The sequence below is a fragment of the Salvelinus namaycush genome, chromosome 4 (genome assembly GCF_016432855.1).
Source record: "Salvelinus namaycush isolate Seneca chromosome 4, SaNama_1.0, whole genome shotgun sequence".
Classification (NCBI taxonomy): Eukaryota; Metazoa; Chordata; class Actinopteri; order Salmoniformes; family Salmonidae; genus Salvelinus; species Salvelinus namaycush.
In genome coordinates, this window is record NC_052310.1 from 11784620 (window position 1) to 11810011 (window position 25392).

Sequence of the window (25392 nt, forward strand, 5' to 3'; positions counted from 1 at the left end):
CTAAACAATTGTTGGAAAAATGACTTGTGCTGTTTCATTCACATGTTTTCAAGTACTGGTGACCAATCAGGCATTCCGATTCTTGTAGAGATTGTAATGGACACATACTGTATGTGTGTAAAATACATTTTTAAAGGTTGTACTGATTATGATGAGTTTATGCTAAGCTAATGGCCAGATATGTGTGGCGCCATGTTTGTTGGCATCATACAATGCATTCTGGTTGTCACGTAAACGTCTGTCAGACCAACGTTGTTATAACAAAACCAGGTGAAGGGATGGTTCACGCATCTTTTGTGTAAACTTCCAGAAGTGAATGATGGTAGACAACACACCCCCTTCAACCTGCATACTGCAAACAGACCCAACTCATCTTGTAACCTCTTTGGTTGACGCGAAAAAACAAACATGGCGGCGCGCACTAACTACCCATTGTCGGATTACTTTCGATTTTTGTGTTTTACTAAATTATTTCCATCACTGGTGAGGTCACTCATTATATGAGGAATTGTAAATAGTCATTACTATTAGCTAATTCCTATTATGGTTTCTGTCAGCCTAGAGCTAGTTAAATATGACCGCTTGTGTTAGGTTACTCTTTTCTCAGCGTTATGACTAATGTAGCCTACATTGTCCGGTTTGAGAATTGTGTTACGCTGTCGCTACTTCTGTCAATGTCTGAACATTTGCATCCAAAAATAAACTGCTCACATTGTGGACATAACATTGTATAAACTGTGTTTGTGCTAAATGTTTCTGTGGCCAGCTCAAACGCAGACTGTTGCGTCAATCGTAACTGGACATTCTAAATAAGTGTTCTAATCACACCTGTTTGAGCGTATCACTGCAGGGACCACTGTAGAATGTGTTTGTGTGTTCGTACGTGTCAAAGGGTTAAGAGCTATATCAGTGAGATGCTTCAAGTACCAGGCAGTTCCACATAGAGGTTGAGTGTCTGTCTGTAGCTCTGATGAGAAGTGAGCAAGCCGCCAGCGATAGGGCTGCTTATGGGATCCGAGATCCCTAAAACTGTAGCGAACTTAAACCTTGGCCATTGATCTCTCCTCGGAGCTCCTGTGTTGTTGTTTTTTTTTATAGCAGAAGATAAGGCTGTAATGTCTTGCTATGGATGGATGGGCGTCTGCCATGGGGAAATGTCATTTCCCAGGAGCGCTGTGCTGTGACTAAGCCCTAAGAGAAGGCAGGGGGCCAGAGGAAAAGGAAAATGGGCCAGAAGATAACCTCACTGTTTATGGACTACAGACACAGACCGATTCTCTCATGGCCAAGGATTGGTTGTTGTTTCTCTCTCTCTCTCGCTCTCACTTGAAGTTCTTCCATCCCACCATTTGTCTAAAATGTGCTTCTCTTCGATAGAATTTTCTCACTCCGGCAGATATATTCCTGTATCCTAGTTTTTTGTTAAATAAGTAACCATTTTCAACCTATTTCTTGAGGGTCATTAATTTGAAAAAAGGCCCAAGCAATTTATTTTCACATTTTGTTTACCTTTTGTTGCTAAAGATTTGAACATATTGATTTAAACTTATACCTTGGCTTTGACTTGCCGTTTTAATGTATAAAAAAATGGCATAGATTGGCTCTTTCAAAAGAAAACTGTCTCACTCTAATGGAAGTAGTTTTAGCCCATACATTATTGAACAAGAGTGCAGTTTATTTTTTTTGTATAATAAATTACCAAGGAATTCGGTCTTTCAATCTCGTTCTTCAATTACATCTTTCCCTTTATTTTATTTTTTTATTTATTTTATTTATTTCACCTTTATTTAACCAGGTAGGCTAGTTGAGAACAAGTTCTCATTTGCAACTGCGACCTGGCCAAGATAAAGCATAGCAGTGTGAACAGACAACAACACAGAGTTACACATGGAGTAAACAATAAACAAGTCAATAACATGGTAGAAAAAAAGAGAATCTATATACAATGTGTGCAAAAGGCATGAGGAGGTAGGCAATAAATCGAATAATTACAATTTAGCAGATTAACACTGGAGTGATAAATCATCAGATGATCATGTGCAAGTAGAGATACTGGTGTGCAAAAGAGCAGAAAAGTAAATAAATAAAAGCAGTATGGGGGGTGAGGTAGGTAAATTGGGTGGGCTATATACCGATGGACTATGTACAGCTGCAGCGATCGGTTAGCTGCTCGGATAGCAGATGTTTAAAGTTGTTGAGGGAGATAAAAGTCTCCAACTTCAGAGATTTTTGCAATTCGTTCCAGTCGCAGGCAGCAGAGAACTGGAAGGAAAGGCGTCCAAATGAGGTTTTGGCTTTAGGGATGATCAGTGAGATACACCTGCTGGAGCGCGTGCTACGGGTGGGTGTAGCCATCGTGACCAGTGAACTGAGATAAGGCGGCACTTTACCTAGCATAGCCTTGTAGATGACCTGGAGCCAGTGGGTCTGACGACGAACATGTAGCGAGGGCCAGCCGACTAGGGCATACAGGTCGCAGTGGTGGGTCGTATAAGGTGCTTTAGTAACAAAACGGATGGCACTGTGATAAACTGCATCCAGTTTGCTGAGTAGAGTATTGGAAGCTATTTTGTAGATGACATCGCCGAAGTCGAATCGGTAGGATAGTCAGTTTTACTAGGGTAAGTTTGGCGGCGTGAGTGAAGGAGGCTTTGTTGCGAAATAGAAAGCCGACTCTAGATTTGATTTTGGATTGGAGATGTTTGATATGAGTCTGGCTAGACTGCAAACTCTCCTTCCAGACACCTAGGTACTTATAGATGTCCACATATTCTAGGTCGGAACCGTCCAGGGTGGTGATGCTAGTCGGGCGTGCGGGTGCAGGCAGCGAACGGTTGAAAAGCATGCATTTGGTTTTACTAGCGTTTAAGAGCAGTTGGAGGCCACGGAAGGAGTGTTGTATGGCATTGAAGCTCGTTTGGAGGTTAGATAGCACAGTCTCCAATGAAGGGCCAGAAGTATACAGAATGGTGTCGTCTGCATAGAGGTGGATCAGGGAATCGCCCGCAGCAAGAGCAACATCATTGATATATACAGAGAAAAGAGTCGGCCCGAGAATTGAACCCTGTGGTACCCCATAGAGACTGCCAGAGGACCGGACAACATGCCCTCCGATTTGACACACTGAACTCTGTCTGCAAAGTAGTTGGTGAACCAGGCAAGGCAGTCATTAGAAAAACCGAGGCTACTGAGTCTGCCGATAAGAATATGGTGATTGACAGAGTCGAAAGCCTTGGCCAGGTCGATGAAGACGGCTGCACAGTACTGTCTTTTATCGATGGCGGTTATGATATCGTTTAGTACCTTGAGCGTGGCTGAGGTGCACCCGTGACCGGCTCGGAAACCGGATTGCACAGCGGAGAAGGTACGGTGGGATTCGAGATGGTCAGTGATCTGTTTGTTGACTTGGCTTTCGAAGACCTTAGATAGGCAGGGCAGGATGGATATAGGTCTGTAACAGTTTGGGTCCAGGGTGTCTCCCCCTTTGAAGAGGGGGATGACCGCGGCAGCTTTCCAATCCTTGGGGATCTCAGATGATACGAAGGAGAGGTTGAACAGGCTGGTAATAGGGGGTGCGACAATGGCGGCGGACAGTTTCAGAAATAGGGGGTCCAGATCTTTCAGAACATCTGCTATCTGGATTTGGGTAAAGGAGAAGCTGGGGAGGCTTGGGCGAGTAGCAGCGGGGGGCGGGGCTGTTGGCCAAGGTTGGAGTCGCCAGGAGGAAGGCATGGCCAGCCATTGAGAAATGCTTGTTGAAGTTTTCGATTATCACAGATTTATCGGTGGTGACCGTGTTACCTAGCCTCAGTGCAGTGGGCAGCTGGGAGGAGGTGCTCTTGTTCTCCATGGACTTTACAGTATCCCAGAACTTTTTGGAGTTAGAGCTACAGGATGCAAATTTCTGCTTGAAAAAGCTGGCCTTTGCTTTCCTGACTGACTGCGTGTATTGGTTCCTGACTTCCCTGAACAGTTGCATATCGCGGGGGCTCTTCGATGCTATTGCAGTTCGCCACAGGATGTTTTTGTGCTGGTCAAGGGCAGTCAGGTCTGGAGTGAACCAAGGGCTATATCTGTTCTTAGTTCTGCATTTTTTGAACGGAGCATGCTTGTCTAATATGGTGAGGAAGTAACTTTTAAAGAATGACCAGGCATCCTCAACTGACGGGATGAGGTCAATATCCTTCCAGGATACCCGGGCCAGGTCGATTAGAAAGGCCTGCTCGCAGAAGTGTTTTAGGGAGCGTTTGACAGTGATGAGGGGTGGTCGTTTGACCGCGGACCCGTAGCGGATACAGGCAATGAGGCAGTGATCGCTGAGATCTTGATTGAAGACAGCAGAAGTGTATTTGGAGGGCAAGTTGGTCAGGATAATGTCTATTAGGGTGCCCATGTTTACGGATTTAGGGTTGTACCTGGTGGGTTCCTTGATGATTTGTGTGAGATTGAGGGCATCTAGCTTAGATTGTAGGACTGCCGGGGTGTTAAGCATATCCCAGTTTAGGTCACCTAACAGAACAAACTCTGAAGCTAGATGGGGAGCAATCAATTCACAGATGGTGTCCAGGGCATAGCTGGGAGCTGAGGGGGGTCGGTAGCAGGCGGCAACAGTGAGAGACTTATTTCTGGAGAGATTCATTTTTAAAATTAGAAGTTCGAACTGTTTGGGCATAGACCTGGAAAGTATGACAGAACTTTGCAGGCTATCTCTGCAGTAGATTGCAACTCCTCCCCCTTTGGCAGTTCTATCTTGACGGAAAGTGTTATAGTTGGGTATGGAAATCTCATAATTTTTGGTGGCCTTCCTAAGCCAGGATTCAGACACGGCAAGGACATCAGGGTTGGCAGAGTGTGCTAAAGCGGTGAGTAAGACAAACTTAGGGAGGAGGCTTCTGATGTTGACATGCATGAGGCCAAGGCTTTTTCGATCACAGAAGTCAACAAATGAGGGTGCCTGGGGACATGCAGGGCCTGGGTTTACCTCCACATCACCCGAGGAACAGAGGAGTAGTAGGATGAGGGTGCGGCTAAAGGCTATCAAAACTGGTCGCCTAGAGCGTTGGGGACAAGGAATAAAAGGAGCAGATTTATGGGCGTGGTAGAATAGATTCTGGGCATAATGTGCAGACAGGGGTATGGTGGGGCACGGGTACAGCGGAGGCAAGCCCAGGCACTGGGTGATGATAAGAGAGGTTGTATCTCTGGACATGCTGGTCTCAATGGGTGAGGTCACCGCATGTGTGGGAGGTGGGACAAAGGAGGTATCAGAGGTACGGAGAGTGGAACTACGGGGTCCATTGCAAACCAAAACAATGATAACTAGCCTGAACAACAGTATACAAGGCATATTGATATTTGAGAGAGACATACAGTAAGGCATAAAGTGATTGCAGGTCTTGATTGGGAGAGCTAGCTAAAACAACAGGTGAGATAACAGCAGCTAGTCAGCTAACACAGCAACAGCAGGTAAAAATGGCGACGACTAGGCAGAGAGGGTCGGATTAACTACACACAGAGCCTGAGTTAAAACACAGAGCCGACAGATAAAACACAAATAAACAGAATGGAGTACTGTGAATTAATGGACAGTCCGGCAGGAGATGAACCCCTTTTGAAGGAGATGAACTTCACTTTCATATGGTTTCTCTTCTGTTATTGTAAGAAAGAAGAAAACTGATGCCTCATACTGAATAATCTCTCTCTCTCGCTCTGTCTCCATCCCTAGGACATACTCAACAACCTGGACAACCTGGAGTCTGGGTGTGACCTGGATGACGATGACCTCATGCTGGACGATGACCTCCCTGAGCATGGCTCCTTGCACAGTGGTGAGTGTGGTTTGTCTCTAGACACTGATCTCAGCACCTTTTTTTGTTGTTGTTTCCCTCTAATGATCAAGGTTAGGTGGAGGGTAAGCTGACCCTAGATCTGTGCCAACGGGCAACGTAGTTCTACCAGAGGACTGAACAAGGAAAAGGGGACTGAACAAGGAGAGTGCTGTGCTGTCAGACTACACAGCAATGCACCTCACGGTCTAAGCGTCATGTGTTGAAGCATGGCATTAGAATTAGCATAAGGCCATGTCAAGCCTCCCAATCTGCTCTCCTTCCTGTTTGACTGACATAGTTGGAGTGAGGAGGTCATCACCCCTGTAAAAGGGAGAGGAGTCCTATAGCAGCTTCCCTTATAGGCATGAAACCCGTACAGGTAAGGGAAGGCCTTAGTTTTCTATTTTTTACTGTGCACTCCCGTGACAGGAAAACCCCCAAACATCAACAGCACTTTCAGGCTTCCCCTTGTAGCCGCCCGATCAAGGCTCTTCAGCATCTCCAGGCTCCTGCCTGCCAGTGAGTTCACACAGACAGACTACGACAGTGTAGTTTTCAAAGCAACCAATTCACGCTCTACCTCAGGTTATTTATTTGCAGGTCTGTTTGTGTGCCATAGCGGTCTCGTTTGAACCGTAATCGTGGGTGAAAGAAGAATGCATGTCTTCAGGGAACCCAGACACAACAGAGGCTTAAGCAATGCAGAGAGGAATGAGTTCATAGTTGCCTTGCTTAGTACTGTCTATCTCGTCTCTCTCTTTGTCTCTGGTAGCAGCATGTCGAGCGTGGGAGGATTGAGTTGTTCTCTCCCGCAGATCTTATTTTTTCATCTCTATTTTGCTGTGTTTTCATCCCACTTAGCCTGGGAAGCTGAGAGAATTCTGTGGTGTTAAAAGATTAAATCCGATCATTTCCGTAAAGCTTTACTTTAAGTTCTGTTGTTTGTAGAGTTGTGTGAGTGAGAGAAACCCCTCAGAGACAAGCTGAGTCTCAGGCATCAGATTGGTTTATATGCTTATTTCTTCTGAACACACTGGTTATATATAGTATGTACTTTAGGACTCTGAGTATGGGGAGGAACTGAGAAATATAACGTAGCATCATTCCTTTAAAGTGTGTGTGTGTGTGTGTGTGTGTGTGTGTGTGTGTGTGTGTGTGTGTGTGTGTGTGTGTGTGTGTGTGTGTGTGTGTGTGTGTGTGTGTGTGTGTGTGTGAAGGCTTATTAAAAAAAAAGTATATATTTTTTGTTGTGCGTGTCGAATCGCCAGTTGGCGAGCCATCCCTTGACACATTAAACACAAAAAAAGGGGGTTGACGGGTTTTAAAAGCCAAGAAAGAATTAAAGTGTGAAAGACGGCCCAATCGAATTGTATTTGTCACATTCGCCGAATACAACAGGTGTGGACCTTACAGTGAAATGCTTACTTACAAGCCCTTAACCAACAATGCAGTTCAAGAAATAATAATCAAAAAGTAACACAACATAACAATAACAAGGCTATATACAGGGGGTACCGGTACTGAGTTAATGTGTGGGGGTACAGGTTAGTCTAGGTAATTTGTAAAGTGGCTATGCATAGATAAAAAACAGCGAGTAGCAGCAGTGTAAAAACAAAGGGGGGGGGGGAGACCCAATCTATACGTACAGTGCCTTGCAAAAGTATTCATACCCCTTGGATTTCTTCAAATGTTATTGTTACAAAGTGGGATTCAAATGGATGTAATTGTAATTAAATTGTCAAAAAATGTGTGGAAGATTTTTTTATAACTTTTTTGAATAGAAATGAAGTAAGTATTATCCACCCTGAGCTTATACATGTTAGAAACACTTTTGGCAGCAATTACAGCTATGAGTCTTCTTGGGTAAGTCACTGAATTGTGCAATATTAGCCCATTATTCTTTTTATAGTTCTTCAAGCTCTGTCAAGGTGTTGGTGATCATGGCTAAACAGCAATTTGAGTCTTGCCATCGATTTTTTTTTAAGCAGATTTAAGTCAAAACTGTAACTTGGCCACTCAGGAACATTCACTGTCTTCTTGGTAAGCAACTCCAGTGTAGATTTGACCTTGTGTTGTAGGTTATTGTCCTGCTGAGAGTGCTGAGCAATTAGTGCTTTTTGAGGTCGGTTCGGTTTCTTTTCGATTATAAAAAAACTATCACGGTTTTAGATTTTTGTTTCGATCATTTAAAAAAATAACATTAAATGACCTATGCATTATGGGGGTTGAATGCTGTAACACAGAATAAAACAATTAATAAAAGTCCCATGGTGCTAGTGACTGCCCATTACTGCTTATCACTTATTAACCATCATTTATTACCATTACTTTAATAAAATATTTCATTTGTTGTGTATATTACATTTGTTTTATTTGACGACTTTATTATTTCATTCCAAGTCATCTCATCTCTATAGAGCTGCTGCCTATGCTGTCTGACAAAGTCACTATTTTAGTAGTTCTTCAAAGTAAATAAGGCATACTTGTATGACTGCTGAATACCAGCTTTTGATCACTTAGATCATGTATTTTCAGATAGAGATACCTTGAGAAGCAACTGCTCTCTGTCCCTTGATCACACATTCTTCTATCTCTAATAGCGTATGTAGTAAGCGTAAAAGAAACACAGACCGGAAATGTTTTCGGGCCTGTTGGAAGCTACAACTCCCTACTTCATTGCACAGTTCGGGCTTGATCTGTTTGATCTCTAGAGATACTGCAGTACAATGTGCACTTTGAGCTCATTGAAAAATCCCCCGAACAAATGTAATTCAAATAATTGAACCAACTTTGGTCAATTGGTTGTTTCAAAAACAAAAAATAACTGACATTTCAGTTAATCGCTCAGCACTACCTGCTGAAAGGTGAATTCTTCTCCCAGTGTCTGGTGTAAAGCAGACTGAAGCAGGTTTCCCTCTAGGATTTTCTGTATATTTCAATCAATTTTATTCCCACTTTGTAACACAATAAAATGTGCAGAAATCCAAGGGGTCTGAATTCTTTTGCAAGGCACTATATGTGCGTTTTGGTATAGGCCTATGTCTAGAACGAAATAATAAATTTAATTAGAGGTCGTCTTTTTTATTTTATTCCAGGCTTTATCAAAAAATTCTGCAAACCGGAACATACAATTGACGAACAACCATTTTTACTTTTTCCTCGTCGCTCAGCCACATAATACCTGGTGGGCTTTCCGGAATAGAGGCAAGGCTGTATTGTAGTAAGAAGCAATAAAGGATAAAGTTATTTTTACTATCTGCCTCTTCGAGGTCACAGTAATTACAAAGTCTCTCCTCTTCCATTTCACCACAGTTCCGACCTGTTTCAGTACACAGGGTCAATATCCCTGATCTTACCTGTGCACACAGTGACCACCTGCGTTCAGGTAGGTTGTACATAACATATCTCTCACACCTGAAATCGTCCACCTTAATCAAACAAAACGTTAAACATGTGGGTTTAAGATAATCTCCTCCACCCATTTTCATTTCAGTAGTTTTTTTAATAACATCTAGTCTCCCTTCATTCAATTTTGTATGGATGTTCAGTTACTGTTTAAAAAGGTCAGATATGTCGGATCCCCAGACCCCCTATAGAGAGATCCCAGTGAAAAACTTTGCTGGCTATTCTAGCAATTGGCATATCCAACAGTCTATTCCAAAGTCTCATCATACACGCCTTCCATCTCACCTTACAGGCTTCCCAGCCCATGTTTTTGTCTTTCCTTGAATTCCTCCAAGAGCTCTACTTGCTGAATATGCCATGGAAGATGTGCCTTACAGAAAGGTCATATGTCAACTAAAATAAAGACTCAAATATTTCAAATTGCTAGTAAACTCAAAACAAAACAGAAAAACTTATCTTAGTACCTGGGTGTCTAAAATGCATTATGTGTGTTTTATTCTGATTGATCATGCTTTTCCATCTTTTGCACTCAATTGACTAACATTTTCTGCAGGTCTTGTTCAGTTATATCGGAGGATATTAGCATCATATCTTACGCCAACATTTAACTGTTGCATTTATTTATTTAGCCAAATCGTCAGTGTGTGTGTGTGTGTGGTCCTCCTTTGACTCCATGCCTTTGTCTGCTTGTCTCCTGTTGTAGATACTGATGGGATGTCCCATCTGACCCACTGGAGAAGACAGCTCTGTTGGACTGCAGAGGATCACCTCCACAATGACAACCGGTGAGCTGCTGGATGGCATTATGAGACAAAATGAGTTTGAGGTAAAAGTGCTGAAAACAAAAGAAAATGGAGAACAACCTATAGGATGATACATACCGGTGTTTTGGTGTGGGATGGTAGATCTCCAGGAACTGGGTGGGAGTTCAAATCTACAGGAGGGTTGCTCTCCAGAAACAGGGTGGGAGTTCAAATCTACAGGAGGGTTGCTCTCCAGGAACAGGGTGGGAGTTCAAATCTACAGGAGGGTTGCTCTCCAGAAACAGGGTGGGAGTTCAAATCTACAGGAGGGTAGCTCTCCAGGAACAGGGTGGGAGTTCAAATCTACAGGAGGGTTGCTCTCCAGGAACAGGGTGGGAGTTCAAATCTACAGGAGGGTTGCTCTCCAGAAACAGGGTGGGAGTTCAAATCTACAGGAGGGTAGCTCTCCAGGAACTGGGTGGGAGTTCAAATCTACAGGAGGGTTGCTCTCCAGGAACAGGGTGGGAGTTCAAACCTACAGGAGGGTTGCTCTCCAGAAACAGGGTGGGAGTTCAAACCTACAGGAGGGTAGCTCTCCAGGAACAGGGTGGGAGTTCAAACCTACAGGAGGGTAGCTCTCCAGAAACAGGGTGAGAGTTCAAACCTACAGGAGGGTAGCTCTCCAGGAACAGGGTGAGTTCAAACCTACAGGAGGGTAGCTCTCCAGGAACAGGGTGGGAGTTCAAACCTACAGGAGGGTAGCTCTCCAGAAACAGGGTGGGAGTTCAAACCTACAGGAGGGTAGCTCTCCAGAAACAAGGTGGGAGTTCAAACCAACAGGAGGGTAACTCTCCAGGAACAGGGTGGGAGAGCCCTATGCTGTTCCTCCATTCCCACATCCCTAATGGAGAGATTGAGCTAGGTCAATTTGAATTATGTATGTGTGCACTGCTGACATGTGGGAGACAGCCACTCGTGCCTTGGTAAGCGGGTAACATGTCTTGTCCTCCTGCCTGCCACTCGGCTGTCACAGGCTTCCTTCCGTGGGGACTCTGATTCACCCCCGTCTCACGTGCAGTGACTGACTGTCTCCTCTCTCCCCATCTTACTCTGACTGTCCCCCCTCTTTCTCGTGTTCTCTCGGTCTTTCGGCCTCCCTGTCCCTCTACCTCTCCAGTAGTGACGTTGGGTTCCAGCCGTATGATGGGTACCAGGGCACAGGCTTGGCAGGTCTTCACCAGGCTGTGGAGCTCGACGAGCTGACACTGAAACACATGGCGGAGGACTGCTGCTTTGTCAAGACCCAGCTAGAACACCTGAAGCTACTGCTGCAGGTCGGCCATACACACACACACACACACACACACACACACACACACACACATACACACACATATACACACACACACACACATACACACACACACCGCTTCTGCTACACTCATACTCTGAGCGCACACACACACACACGGTGGACAATGCACTTAAATGCAATCAATCCAACAATCACGCTATTTCCATGCATTGTTGGGATTCAAACACACTGACTCACTGATTTCCACTATTAGTGTTTTTATGTCTATACTAGGGATGCGACTCATACTGAGCTCTAATTTTAGAGTCATACGATCCTTTGTATCTTGGTGAGTCCGATCCAGGCTGGAATTATTATTAGCTGTGTATTGTCATTCAACAGGCTCCGTTGATGACCTACAATTTTACCCTCAGGTCTTTTCCCCTCAACGTCTAAGGTGTATTTGCACAGTCACGGATGCTTTTAAACAGTGGGCTGCACAGACAATGTCAGATTGGCTGTGTTGCTTTCTGCAGGAGAGGCTTTAGTTCTCTCTGCTGTGTGTCTGAAGAATGATGCTCAATACTCACTGTCAGTGCGCCCTGTCCCTATTGATTTTCCATTTATCTCCCTCCTCCCTAAAGTCCCCAGAGGATGCAGGGGGGCACATACTACATGTGTCTCAAATGGCACTCTAGTCCCTTGATGCACTACAGGGCCCATATGGGTCAAAAAGGGTTGCCATTTTGTTACGCAGACACTGTGTTTGTACATATCTGCTAGGTTTAGCTGGGACATAGTATCTCAGCCGGTGAGTTTAGTATTTTTTATTTGATTTAACCTTTATTTAACTAGGCAAGTCAGTTAAGAACAAATTCTTATTTACAATGACGGCCTACCGGGGAAAAGTGGGTTAACTGCCTTGTGCAGGGACAGAATGACAGATTTTTACCTTTCGGTTACTGGCCCAACGCTCTAACCACTAGGCTACCTGCCGGCCCAAGAGAGTAGGAGAGTGATTGGCACCAATATCATCTTCTGTGACAATTTGGGATCTTTTCTCTATGCTGTGTCTGTAACAGTAGGCTCACTGCAGTGACATACTGCCGAGCTGGATTTTTTTTATTACACAATCAACCTTTTGACTGCTTCTGGGAAACAATTAATTCCCCCGAAATGATCCCCGGCGCCTCCGACTATATAGCCATGCTAAATATTATTTTATTAGATCAACAAAGCACCTTAGACAGAGCCATCTATAACCTGACTCTCTCCCAGCTTGGACACAAGGGATGATACGTGTTCCAAATGGCAAAATATTCCCCATGTAGTGCACTTATGGGTCCTGGTCAAAGCCTTCTGGCTCCTGGTCAAAGCCTTCTGGCTCCTGGTCAAAGCCTTCTGGCTCCTGGTCAAAGCCTTCTGGCTCCTGGTCAAAGCCTTCTGGCTCCTGGTCAAAGCCTTCTGGCTCCTGGTCAAAGCCTTATTGGTTCTGGTCAAGCCTTATTGGTCCTGGTCAAAGCCTTATTGGTTCTGGTCAAAGCCTTATGGGAACTGGTCAAAAGTAGTGCACTATATAGGGAATAGGGTGCCATTTGAGACTCTTCCAAGTATCTCTTTGCATCCCAACAATGGTTCTGTTGTTGTCCCACTGCAGTCCCATAGGGCTATTGTCAACACTGTTGTCATCACTCGCATCATAGATTTGCACAGCCCCATCCACCTCCCACAGACAATTCATATCTCTGTGTGCCAATCTGACAGAATCAATGATGACAGCGGGCGATTCCCCAACGCTCCAGCAACTGAGGCTGTGGGAATGATGATGCCAAAGGCTAATAATGCGTGTCTCTGTCAGTGAGGAATGGGAGATAAATGTGGTGGTGACGTGTCTGATTACACCAGGCTGTTATTTGTTTACTCGTGGCTTGTTTCCTGTTTTACTGTTTATACTGTTTAGTGCCTTCAGAAAGTATTCACACACCTTGACTTTTTACAAATTTTTTAAATGCATTAAATTGAGCTTTTGTGTCAGTGGCCTAAACACAATACCACGTAATGTCAAAGTGGAATTATGTTTTTAGAATTTTTTACAAATGAATCCCTTTGAGCATGGTGAAGTTATTAATAACAGTTTGGATGGTCTATCAATACATCGTCACTACAAAGATAAAGGTGTCCTTTCTCAATTGCCGGAGAGGAAGGAAACCGCTAGGAATTTCACCATGAGGCCAAAGGTGATTTTAAAACCGAGTTTTGTGGCTGTTTTTGGAGAAAACTGAAGATGGATCACCAACATTGTAGTTACTCCACAATACTAACCTAAATGACAGCGTGAAAAGAAAAAATATTCCAAAACATGCATCCTGTTTGCAATAAGGCACTTAAGTAAAACGGCAAAAAAATGTGGCAAAGAAATTAACTTTATGTCCTGAATACAAAGCGTTATGTTTGCAGTAAATCCAACACAACACAGAGTCCCACTCTTCATATTTTCAAGCACGGTGGTGGCGGCATCATGGTATGGGTATGCTTGTCTTTGGCAAGGACTAGGGTGTTTTTTGGGATAAAAATAAACGGATTAGAGCTAATCACAGGCAAAATTTGAGAGGAAAACCTGATTTAGTCTGCTTTCTGACAGACACAGGGTGACAGATTCACCTTTCAGCAGGACAATAACCTGAAACAAAGCCAAATATACACTGGAGTTGCTTACCAAGACGACATTGAATGTTCCTAAGTGGCCTAGTTACATTTTTGACTTAAATCGGCTTGAACATCTATGACAAGATTTGAAAATGGCTGTCAAACAGTGATAAACAACTAACTTGACAGAGCTTGAAGAATTTTAAGAAGAAGAATGTGCAAATATTGTACAATCCAGGTGTGCAAAGCTCATAGGCCTTGTTTAGACTTGAAAGTTCATGCAGCTTAGTAATCTGATCATAGAATTCCGACCGCATCTATTGTGGCCGGATTCCTTTTTCCCGCACTATATTCAAATGCCAGTATGCATTCTAAAAACAGTGGAAGAGACAAACTATTATAATAGCACAACAGCCACTGATGGCAGTAGCTAATTACTGTAGCTAACTAGCAAGCTAACCTCTGTAGCTAGCACGCAACACAGGGATTGCAAACCAGTTAGCATAAACATTAGAATTTATGAGTCCAGCAAGCACATTCGTCAAACGCTAGGAACGTATTTCCTCCCAACGTTAAAATGGAAAGATGCCTCATTCCCAAAACACACGTTTTTTCTGGAGACTTGTTGGAGGAGTGCTGATGACGTTGTCCACTGTATGCCCTTTCGGTACCCTGATTACGTCCAGACTGAGACGAAATCTGCACACGATGCATCCGTGACCACCTGAAGTGGTCAGCTAGATCTGAACGCAATTAGATCACAAACTGTCTTTTCAATGCGATCTTCATATTCTGATTGCAGAAGTCGCATGTAAGTGTCAAGTGTAGACACGACATTAGAGACTTAACCAGAAAGACTCACAGCTGTAATCACTGCCAAGGGTGAGGTGAGGTTGAGTATATTTTTACAGGGATAGTGCACATGAATCAACGTTTCAGTATAAGTGCCTGTTTTAGCCAGCTGACAAATTTTTCAACCGCAGTCCCTGGGCAGGTTATTAAAAACTATTACAATAACAATACAGACAAACAATGAGCAGTGAGCACATGCAGAACAACATACTACACGCAACACGTAGCATGCAGACAGAGCAACATAGGACAAGTAACACGTAGCATGCAGACAGAGAAACACAGGACAAGCAACACGTAGCACGCAGACAGAGAAACATATGACAAGCAACACGTAGCATGCAGACAGAAACATAGGACAAGCAACACGTAGCACGCAGACAGAGAAACATATGACAAGCAACACGTAGCACGCAGACCGAGAAACATATGACAAGCAACACGTAGCACGCAGACAGAGAAACATATGACAAGCAACACGTAGCACGCAGACAGAGAAACATAGTACAAGCAACACGTAGCACGCAGACAGAGAAACATCCGACAAGCAACACGTAGCGCGCAGACAGAAACATAGGACAAGTAAAAGGTAGCACGCAGACAGAGAAACATATGACAAGCAACACGTAGCACGCAGACAGAGAAACATAGGACAAGCAACACGTAGAACGCAGACAGAAACATAGCACAAGCAACACGTAGCACGCAGACAAAGAAACATATGACAAGCAACACGTAGCGCGCAGACAGATAAACATAGTACAAGCAACACGTAGCACACAGATAAACATAGGACAAGCAACACGTAGCGCGCAGACAGAGAATCATAGGACACGCAACACGTAGAACGCAGACAGAGAAACATAGGACGAGTAGCATGCAGACAGAAACATAGGACAAGCAACACGCAGACAGAGAAACATAGGATGAGCAGCACGCAGACAGAGAAACATAGGACAAGCAACACGTCGCATGGAGACAGAGAAACATAGGACGATCAGCACGCAGACAGAGAAACATAGGACAAGCAACACGTCGCATGGAGACAGAGAAACATAGGACGAGCAGCACGCAGACAGAGAAACATAGGACAAGCAACACGTCGCATGCAGACAGAGAAACATACCACAAGAAACACTTAGCACGCAGACAGAGAAACATAGGACGATCAGCACGCAGACAGTGCAACATAGGACGAGCAGCACGCAGACAGCGCAACATAGGACGAGCAGCACGCAGACAGCGCAACATAGGACGAGCAGCACGCAGACAGAGAAATGGCACAAAAAGCAACAAAGTGTTTCCACACCTCACAAGCTACAGACAACATGGAAAGCGGCAATACACAGCTAGGGATTATGTTCACAAGTCTGATTGACCTTTAGCCATGTCTTCATGTTTTTTGTGAAGGTGTGATATGTGGTGCAGTTGTGTGTCTGATGGCAGTGTGTTCCAGACATGGGAAGCTCTTACAGAGAAAGCAGATTGACTAAAGGTGCTTTTCCTTAAGGGAACTATACAGTCATCTCTCATGGCAGAACTTGTGGATCTGCTGCCAACGGTTTGGGTTTTCTGTGTAACACAAGTACTAAGTGGAGGGGAGGTCAGGCCATCTTAGATCCACACCCTCTGAGGGAGCTGAGCTGAGCTCCATTGTTGAGCTCCAGGCAGTGTGTATTTTTATTTAATTTAATTAGGCAAGTCAGTTAAGAACAAATTCTTATTTACAATGACGGCCTACATTGACGGCCAAATTGAAGAGCAGCTTTCAGACTCCCTCCTACTTATGCACTGAGACGACTGGGGTTCGAGAGGATGAGGTGTTGGAGGGAAATAACGGGTTCAGACAGAGCTGGAGACAGACAGACCCTTTTCTGACTTTTCTACACTGATCCCTCTCGTATTGCTATACAGTATCATCCTCCTCTCCGCAGCTCCATAGGAAGTGTCTCACAAAACACTGCATCACACTATGATCAGAGATATAGTAACTATTTAGTGCTTGTTGAAATGTGAATAGCGCGACATCTTGTGTGTCAGAATATCTTTATTGAAAGCCTGATTGACACTAAAAGAGCTCTTTGAATGTGTAGCGGCTGCAGCCCATGCCATTGCTAATGCACAAGATATTCCTTTTCTCTCTGTTAGATGACACGTTGCCATGGAAATGGCACAATCTCAATGTTAGCACAAAGATGAACGATAACCTAAGGTGCGTTCATAAATTCCCTCTGGCTATCTACTCCGATTTCAGAGCACTCTTGTCTGAGTGTGCCAGAGCGCAGAATAACTGATGAATTCACGAACGCTCAACACCCATTTAATAAAGGTTGGCAAAAAAGCATAATTCAATTGTTGCCAGCAGCACAGTTACAGTCACCGACGCCCTGGATAACATGAAAACAGCCTAACCAGCTCTGCTAGGGCGAGTGAAATGGTCAGAGTGAGGTGTTCTCTCATTTGTGTCTGGAAGTAGCTAGCAAGCTAGCCAACGTTAGCCAGTTACCTTAAGTGCTTGACTGCCGTTGTGTGGTCAGAAGCCCCGGATCAACCCTACTACTTGGCCAAGAGCGTCCAGTGTGCGCTCTGAAATCTCCGAGAGCGAAACGCTCTGAATTTACGAACCGACAATCTGACAAAACTCTGAATTTATGAACGAATCAGAGATGTGCGGGGGGCTGCCTTAATCGACATCCCACGCCTTCGCACCGGGGAACAGTGGGTTAACTGCCTTGCTCAGGGGCAGAACGACAGATTTTTACCTTGTCAGCTCGGGGATTAGATCCAGCAACCTTTCAGTTACTGGCCCGACGCTTTAATCTTGTTACAAGATTAAGCATTTTCCCTTCAACACATTGAATTTCTTTCCCATGGAAAATATCTTACGGCAGAACCTTGGTTTCTTCTTAGAATAGAAAATAGAGTCCTGTGAACATTCCTGTTTACGGCTGCCAGTCGAGCAGGAATATCTTTTTTTCACCTGAGCCACTGTTAAGAAAAGTTATATATTTTTTGTTTTTAAAAGCCATGGTTGTGTTAGGAACAGACTTACTTTTTTAGTGATCAATTGAAATCACTCTCCTGTTCTCTTCTCTCTCCAAGGTTCTATCAAACGGAGGGTGTTCTGTAAAAACAGCCCATGTCACTGGGTCTACATAAAGTGCACTTAATGCCTTCAAACTTTTGACTCAGTGGCTTACTGAGCAGTGTGTGAGCACTCTAAGTGCTTTTGTTAGCAAGACATGCTAAAACCACTCCTGGCATAGTTAGGCCCATCCCGGGGGGTGGAGGTGGTAGGAGTTTGGAGAGTTTATTCAGTTGAGTGTGTGCAAGAGTCACAAAGATACAAGCACAGCTATTATACTGCTGGGATACAGTCCCTGTTGATGACCAGCCTTCTGTTATAAGCCCCAGCCAAACAATGGCTCTTTATAGCCACAAAAAAAACTCAAAGGTATACGTCAGTTGGCTAAATAAATATTACATTTACATGTTAGTCATGGCAGGACCCTCTCTCCTCTCCCTCTGGAACATGAGTGAGTCAGCAAGGAGCAAGCCTAACATGAGTGAGTCAGCAAGGAGCAAGCCTAACATGAGTGAGTCAGCAAGGAGCAAGCCTAACATGAGTGAGTCAGCAAGGAGCAAGCCTAACATGAGTGAGTCAGCAAGGAGCAAGCCTAACATGAGTGAGTCAGCAAGGAGCAAGCCTAACATGAGTGAGTCAGCAAGGAGCAAGCCTAACATGAGTGAGTCAGCAAGGAGCAAGCCTAACATGAGTGAGTCAGCAAGGAGCAAGCCTAACATGAGTGAGTCAGCAAGGAGCAAGCCTAACATGAGTGAGTCAGCAAGGAGCAAGCCTAACATGAGTGAGTCAGCAAGGAGCAAGCCTAACATGAGTGAGTCAGCATGGAGCAAGCCTAACATGAGTGAGTCAGCAAGGAGCAAGCCTAACATGAGTGGATCCTGTCTGTTTTGGTGGTGTTGTCTAGGTGGAGGGTGGTAGTGAGATGGACAACACTCTGGATACATTGAGTCCAGAATCCAGAGAGGACCCCGTTCAAGCTCGACAGGTAAGACCCACTGTTTAAACACACACACACACACACACACACACACACACACACACACACACACACACACACACACACACACACACACACACACTGGACTACAGTAGAACGTGTACTGTCAAACAAACCCTGTGTAGACAGTGGATTTGGTCCATGTTATAGTTATTTGTCCACGGCTGTTTATCCTGCCATCTTCCTACCATCTTCTGTGTGTGTACACATGGCCTTAGTGGTTTGGTTTGTTTATTGTTTGTGTACATACTCTGTTTGTGTACGCTGTGGGAAATAGTACATTCTCCATTCTCTGGTTATCTTTGTCACTGTGTCAGCGCTAGGTCTGTTTGTGTGTGGCTGCTTGTTTGGGTATATTACCTTTTTGAACCTGGAATCCATTGTGTGTGTCTATTGTGAGCGTTTGCAATTGCCTGCATGTTCTGGGCACATTGCTTCTCTTTACCTTGAATCTCCCTTTGTAAATGACTCAACCACGGGGTAGGTAGTCTGTTCTGTTCCTTCTCCTCTCGGTGTCACAATGCCCCTGCTGCTCTGTCTCAACCAGCTTAGCGTAGCATGTCTGTCTGTCTGGGAGAGGGGAAGCTAAGCCGAGAAAGAAAGAGAGTGAGATGGGCGAGAGAGAGTGGGTAAGAGCGAGAAAGTGGGGGGGGGGGGAGGCGAGAGCTGCTGCTGCATGACACCAACAGCAGCTCAGCTCGGTGTATTGACATGAATGGAGAAGGCTCCAAACCAGAGGCTCCCTATGACTGGACTGCCTAACATGCACTCACACCACACGGCGTTGGAGCAGGAGCCAACATGCATTTATAATACATTTATACATTCACTATATAGCCATGTATGCACTAATCTGTTGGTCACGCATGGACTGTGTGTTTGTCTGGCTGGGCTGGAGTGTAGGGAGTGTAGGGACCAAGGAGGGGAGTGGGCAGTGGGTAGCGGCCAAAGGAAGCCCGGCTGGGCTGGGAGCACATCAGAATGTCTGGGCCTGGGGCTTCCACTCCGTCTTTGGCTGAGGCACATTAAAGTTGCATGGTCAGGGCCCCACTGTGGCGCTGAGCCTTTGATGTGCTGCCTTGACCCGGACCCAGCTTATTATCTCTCCCCTCCTGACAGGTGTGTTGTGCATCTCCCTCCGTCTTTCATCCTCTGGCTTACCAAACATGCTCTTTCTCTCTCTTTCTCTCCCCCTCTCGTTCTCTCCCCCCTTCTCTCACCCCCCGCTCGCTCGCTCGCTCTCTCTCTCTCTCGCTCTCTCTCTCGTGCTCCCTCACGCACTCCCTTGCTCTCCCCTCTTGCTCTCTCTTCCCCTTCTTTCTCTCGCTCTCCCTCTCTCTCTCTTGCCCCTCTCTCCCCTCTCTCCTCATCTCTCTCTCTATCCCCTATCTCTCTCTCATCTCCCTCCCCCTCTCACAATCTTATGTCTCTCCCCTCTCGCTCCGTCATCTGTCTGTTCATCTCCCTCTGTCTTTCATCCTCTTGCTTTCCAAACATGCTCTTGCTCTCGCGCTCTCCCCTCTCGCGCTCTCCTCTCGCACTCTCCCCTCGCGCTCTCCCACTCTTCCCTCTCGCGCACTCTCTCGCTCGCTCTTCCCCTTCTCTCATCAACTTCTCATTCTCCACCTTTTTCTCTCTCTCTTTCTCCCCTCTCTCTCTCCCCTCTCTCTCTCCTCATCTCTCCCCCTCTCACAATCTTTCTGTGTCTCCCCTCTCGTCTTGTCATCTCTGTCTGTGCATCTCCCTTTGTCTTTCTTCCTATGGCTTTCCAAATGTGCTCTTGCTCTCTCTCTTTCTCTCCCCCTCCTGCTCTCTCACCCTTTCTCTCTCCCCTCTCTCCCTCTCCCCTCTCTCCCCTCCTCTCTCGCTCTCTCTCCCCCCTCTTTCACAATCTTTCCAGCTCTCGCTCTGTCATCTGTCTATCCTCTCTCTCTCTCTCTCTCTCTCTCTCTCTCTCTCTCTCTCTCTCTCTCTCTCTCTCTCTCTCTCTCTCTCACTCTCTCCCCTGTCTTTCCCCGCTCTCTCTTCTCTCCTCTATTTCTCTCTCTCCCCTCTCTCATTCACGGTCTCCGTCTGTCTCTCCCTCCTGCAATGAGACATCCCAACATCACAGCCAGGTTTGTGACTCTGACCTGTGATTGGTCGATGGACCCCCCCCCCCCCCCCCCCCCCCCCCCTGTGTATTTTGGGGCTAGACTTTGTGTTCCCTGCCGTCCTCTGGAGAATTCACAAATTGCATTCTGGCTCAGATCTTGGCAGCCCTGCGGCGGACGTGTGGAGATGTGTGTTTAAGGCCAGTAGGGGTCAAATAAATCTGTGTGGCTGTACTAAGATGTGTCTTCTCTGTGTTTTACAGGTGGAGGAGCTGTTGAAGGAGGTGCAGGAGCTGAGAGAGGAGTTGAGAAGTAAAGATAGGATCATTGCTCAGCTCACCAAGCATGTGGTATGTACTTATTAGCAGTGTTGTAGAACTCAAGACCACATATTGAATGTCTCGGTCTTGTCTTAGTCTCAGATCCTTTACTCGGTCTTGCAATGATCATTGAAATAAAATAAATAACAGAAAATAGATGCCTATTTCTAATTATTTTAGTATTCAAAGATAAAATAAATAGTTAGTGTACATCTTCCTAAAATTGAGTTGCACCCCCCTTTGCCCTCAGAACAGCCTCAATTCGTCAGGGCATGGACTCTGCAAGGTATTGAAAGCGTTCCACGGGGATGCTGGCCCATGTTGACTCCAATGCTTCCCACAGTCGTGTTAAGTAGGCTGGACGTCCTTTGGGTGGTGGACCATTCTTGATACACACGGGAAACTGTTGAGCGTGAAAATCCCAGCATCGTTTCAGTTCTTGACACACACAAACCGGTGCGCCTTACACCTACTACCACACCCCGTTCAAAGGCACTTAAATCGTTTGTCTTGCCCATTCACCCTTTGAATGGCGCATACACAATCCATGTCTCAATTGTCTCCAGGCTTAAAAATCCTTCTTTAATCTGTCTCCTTCCCTTCATCTACACTGATTGAAGTGGATTTAGCAAGTGACATCAATAAGGGATCATCTTTCACCTGGATTCACCTGGTCAGTCACTCATTTGCACAAGGCTACTACTAGGCTACTTTTGCCTTCTTGAAATGCAGTACTTCAACCACTATAAACTGTGTGTGCACGTAGTCTAAAGTTGGCGGGAGGATCAGCACATTCTCACGTCAAGTTCAGTTTTTATAAATGCCAACTTTTGCGTGAAAACTGGCACATGCATATTTTGTACACTACCGTTCGGGATCATTTAGAAATGTCCTTGTTTTTTAAAGAAAGGGGGGGGGGGGGGGGGAGTCCATTAAAATAACATCAAACTGATCAAAAATACACTGTAGACATTGTTAATGTTGTAAATTACTATTGTAGCTGGAAACGGCAGATTTTTTATGGAATATCTACATAGGCGTACAGAGGCCCTTCCAAGTCCTCAACAAGCAGCTTCATGAAATAGTACCCGCAAAACACCAGTCTCAACGTCAACAGTGAAGAAACGACTCCAGGATGCTGGCCTTCTAGGCAGAGTTGCAAAGAAGAAGCCATATCTCAGACTGGCCAATAAAAAGATTAAGATGGGCAAAAGAACATAGACACTGGACAGAGGAACTCTGCCTAGAAGGCCAGCATCCCGGAGTCGCCTCTTCACTATTGACGTTGAGACTGGTGTTTTGCGGGTACTATTTAATGAAGCTGTCAGTTGAGGACTTGTGAGGCATCTGTTTCTCAAACTAGACATTTTAATGTACTTGTCGTCTTGCTCAGTTGTGCACCGGGGTCTACCACTCCTCTTTCTATTCTGGTTAGAGCCAGTTTGCGCTGTTCTGTGAAGGGAGAAGTACACCGCGTTGTACGAGATCTTCAGTTTCTTGGCAATTTCTCGCATGGAATAGCCTTCATTTCTCAGAATAAGAATAGACTGACGAGTTTCAGAAGAAAGGGCTTCGTGTCTGGCCATTTTGAGCCTGTAATCGAACCCACAAATGCTGATGCTCCAGATACTCAACTAGTCTAAAGAAGGCCAGTTTTATTGCTTCTTTAATCAGTACAACAGTTTTCAGTTGTGCTAACATAATTGCAAGAGGATTTTCTAATGATCAATTAGCCTTTTAAAATGATAAACTTGGATTAGCTAACAGAACGTGCCATTGGAACACAGGAGGGATGGTTGCTAATAATGGGCCTCTGTACTCCATAAAAAATCTGCCGTTTCCAGCTACAATAGTCATTTACAACATGAACAATGTCTACACTGTATTTCTGATCAATTTGATGTTATTTTAATAGACAAAAAATGATATTTTCTTTCAAAAAACAGGTACATTTCTAAGTGACCCAAAACTTTTGAACGGTAGTATACGTACGCAAGGTTTATAAATGAGGCACCAGTGGAGTAAATCAAATAATTATCAGCCCCTGTTCAGTCAGTGCATACAGTTTGCTTTTCCAGGCCAGAGGTCCACAGTCCTTTCAAGATACATATGTATATTATATCCTATTAACCTGGGCTTTCTACTTTACTTGAAACATCACCGTCCTTTACCTTTGTTGAAACATTTCCTCAAACCTTCTCACGCTCTTCGGAATTTCCTTGCTCCCCTCGTAGGGGAGGCCGGGGGAAATGTTTTAATTTGGTATTTTTATCTATTTACAGACCGTGGTCTGTGATCATTTGAAGAGTGGCTCTCTATTTACCCTCAGAATACATTTCTGAATGGCTGAAGAATCCATATGTTTTTCTGAAATATTGACAAAGAATTACTCTACACTTGGAGCTTTAATTATGGTGCTGATCTGACAAAATTATAATCATGGTCTTGAATTGGACTCGCATTGCTCTGGCCTCGGTCTTGCCTCGGACTCTGTTTGCTCTGGCCTCGGTCTTGCCTCGGACTCTGTTTGCTCTGGCCTCGGTCTTGCCTCGGACTCTGTTTGCTCTGGCCTCGGTCTTGCCTCGGACTCGCTTTAGGTGGTCTCCAACACAACCCTGCTTACTAGTGTGCAAAAGTTGACTTCTATTAAGTTGACACTGTAAGCGCAAATTCCCTTGCAGTGCACTTCATCAGCTCCGACTTCCGACCTTTCTCATGCCAAGTCACTCTTCAAGCTAGTCATTACCACTGTGGCCCATGCACAGTAAGTGCTGTCAAACCCCATGATTTTACCTCCAAACCCACAGCCACTTATGGGTCACATAGTGACATGTCACCTCTCATTAGTCTATAAGCCTCTCCTCTGCCATCCACTCACTGTGGGGATCATACATTAACTATGGGCTCCATAGGGTTCCAATGGGTGCCTGCTGTGTATATCTCTGGGCAGGGGTTGGGTCTGAGGCTGGTCATGCTGTGGTGAAGACTTCAGAACTGCAGGACAGCATCCAATGGTGGTTTGGGCCCAGTGTGGGAGAAAGCTGTACTTGTGTTTCCATGCCTGGATGTGTCTTCGAGGGCCTGATCTACTCCAGCTACCTGCTACTGCCCCGGAGGTAGAGTGGGAGGAGGGCTGTTATTGTTAGACCTGTCCTCTGTGGGCAGTGTGGTTCCTAGTCTGGGTAGATCTTGTGCTATCATTGTTAGACCTGTCCTGTTTCTCTCTCTCTGTCTGTCTGTCTGTCTGTCTGTCTGTCTGTCTGTCTGTCTGTCTGTCTGTCTGTCTGTCTGTCTGTCTGTCTGTCTGTCTGTCTGTCTGTCTGTTTCTCTCTGTCTGTCTGTCTGTCTGTCTGTTTCTCTCTGTCTGTCTGTTTCTCTCTGTCTGTCTGTTTGTCTGTTTCTCTCTGTCTGTTTGTCTCGGTTTGTCTGTTTGTCTGTTTCTCTCTCTCTGTTTGTCTGTTTCTCTCTGTCTCTGTTTGTCTGTTTCTCTCTGTCTCTGTTTGTCTGTTTCTCTCTGTCTCTGTTTGTCTGTTTCTGTCTGTTTCTGTTTGTCTGTTTCTGTCTGTCTGTCTGTCTGTTTCTCTCTGTCTGTCTGTCTGTTTCTCTCTGTCTCTCTGTCTCTGTTTGTCTGTCTGTCTGTCTGTCTGTCTGTCTGTCTGTCTGTCTCTGTTTCTCTGTGTCTGTCTGTCTGTCTGTCTCTGTTTGTCTGTTTCTCTCTGTGTCTTTTTGTCTGTTTCTCTCTGTGTCTGTTTGTCTGTTTCTCTCTGTCTGTCTGTCTGTTTCTCTCTGTCTGTCTGTCTGTCTGTCTGTCTGTCTGTCTGTCTGTCTGTCTGTCTGTTTCTCTCTGTCTGTCTGTCTGTCTGTCTGTCTGTCTCTGTCTGTCTGTCTGTCTGTCTGTTTCTCTCTCTCTGTCTGTCTGTTTCTCTCTGTCTCTGTTTGTCTGTTTCTCTCTGTCTCTGTTTGTCTGTCTCTGTTTGTCTGTCTGTCTGTCTGTCTCTGTTTCTCTGTTTGTCTGTTTCTCTGTTTCTCTGTCTGTCTGTTTCTCTTTGTCTGTCTGTCTGTTTCTCTTTGTCTGTGTCTGTTTCTCTTTGTCTGTCTCTGTCTGTCTGTTTCTCTTTGTCTGTCTGTC

At 45.0% G+C, this 25392-nt stretch overlaps 1 protein-coding gene across 1 annotated transcript in view; it reads left to right on the forward strand.

The window, feature by feature from the left end:
• LOC120045365 overlaps positions 1 to 25392 on the forward strand; it is a 70125-nt gene that overhangs the window by 15316 nt on the left and 29417 nt on the right. Inside the window, exons 3-7 of the mRNA XM_038990242.1 lie at positions 5726 to 5828; positions 9937 to 10018; positions 11154 to 11310; positions 18758 to 18838; positions 21207 to 21293. Coding sequence (XP_038846170.1) covers positions 5726 to 5828; positions 9937 to 10018; positions 11154 to 11310; positions 18758 to 18838; positions 21207 to 21293 — 510 coding nt within the window. The remainder of the gene's footprint in view (positions 1 to 5725; positions 5829 to 9936; positions 10019 to 11153; positions 11311 to 18757; positions 18839 to 21206; positions 21294 to 25392) is intronic.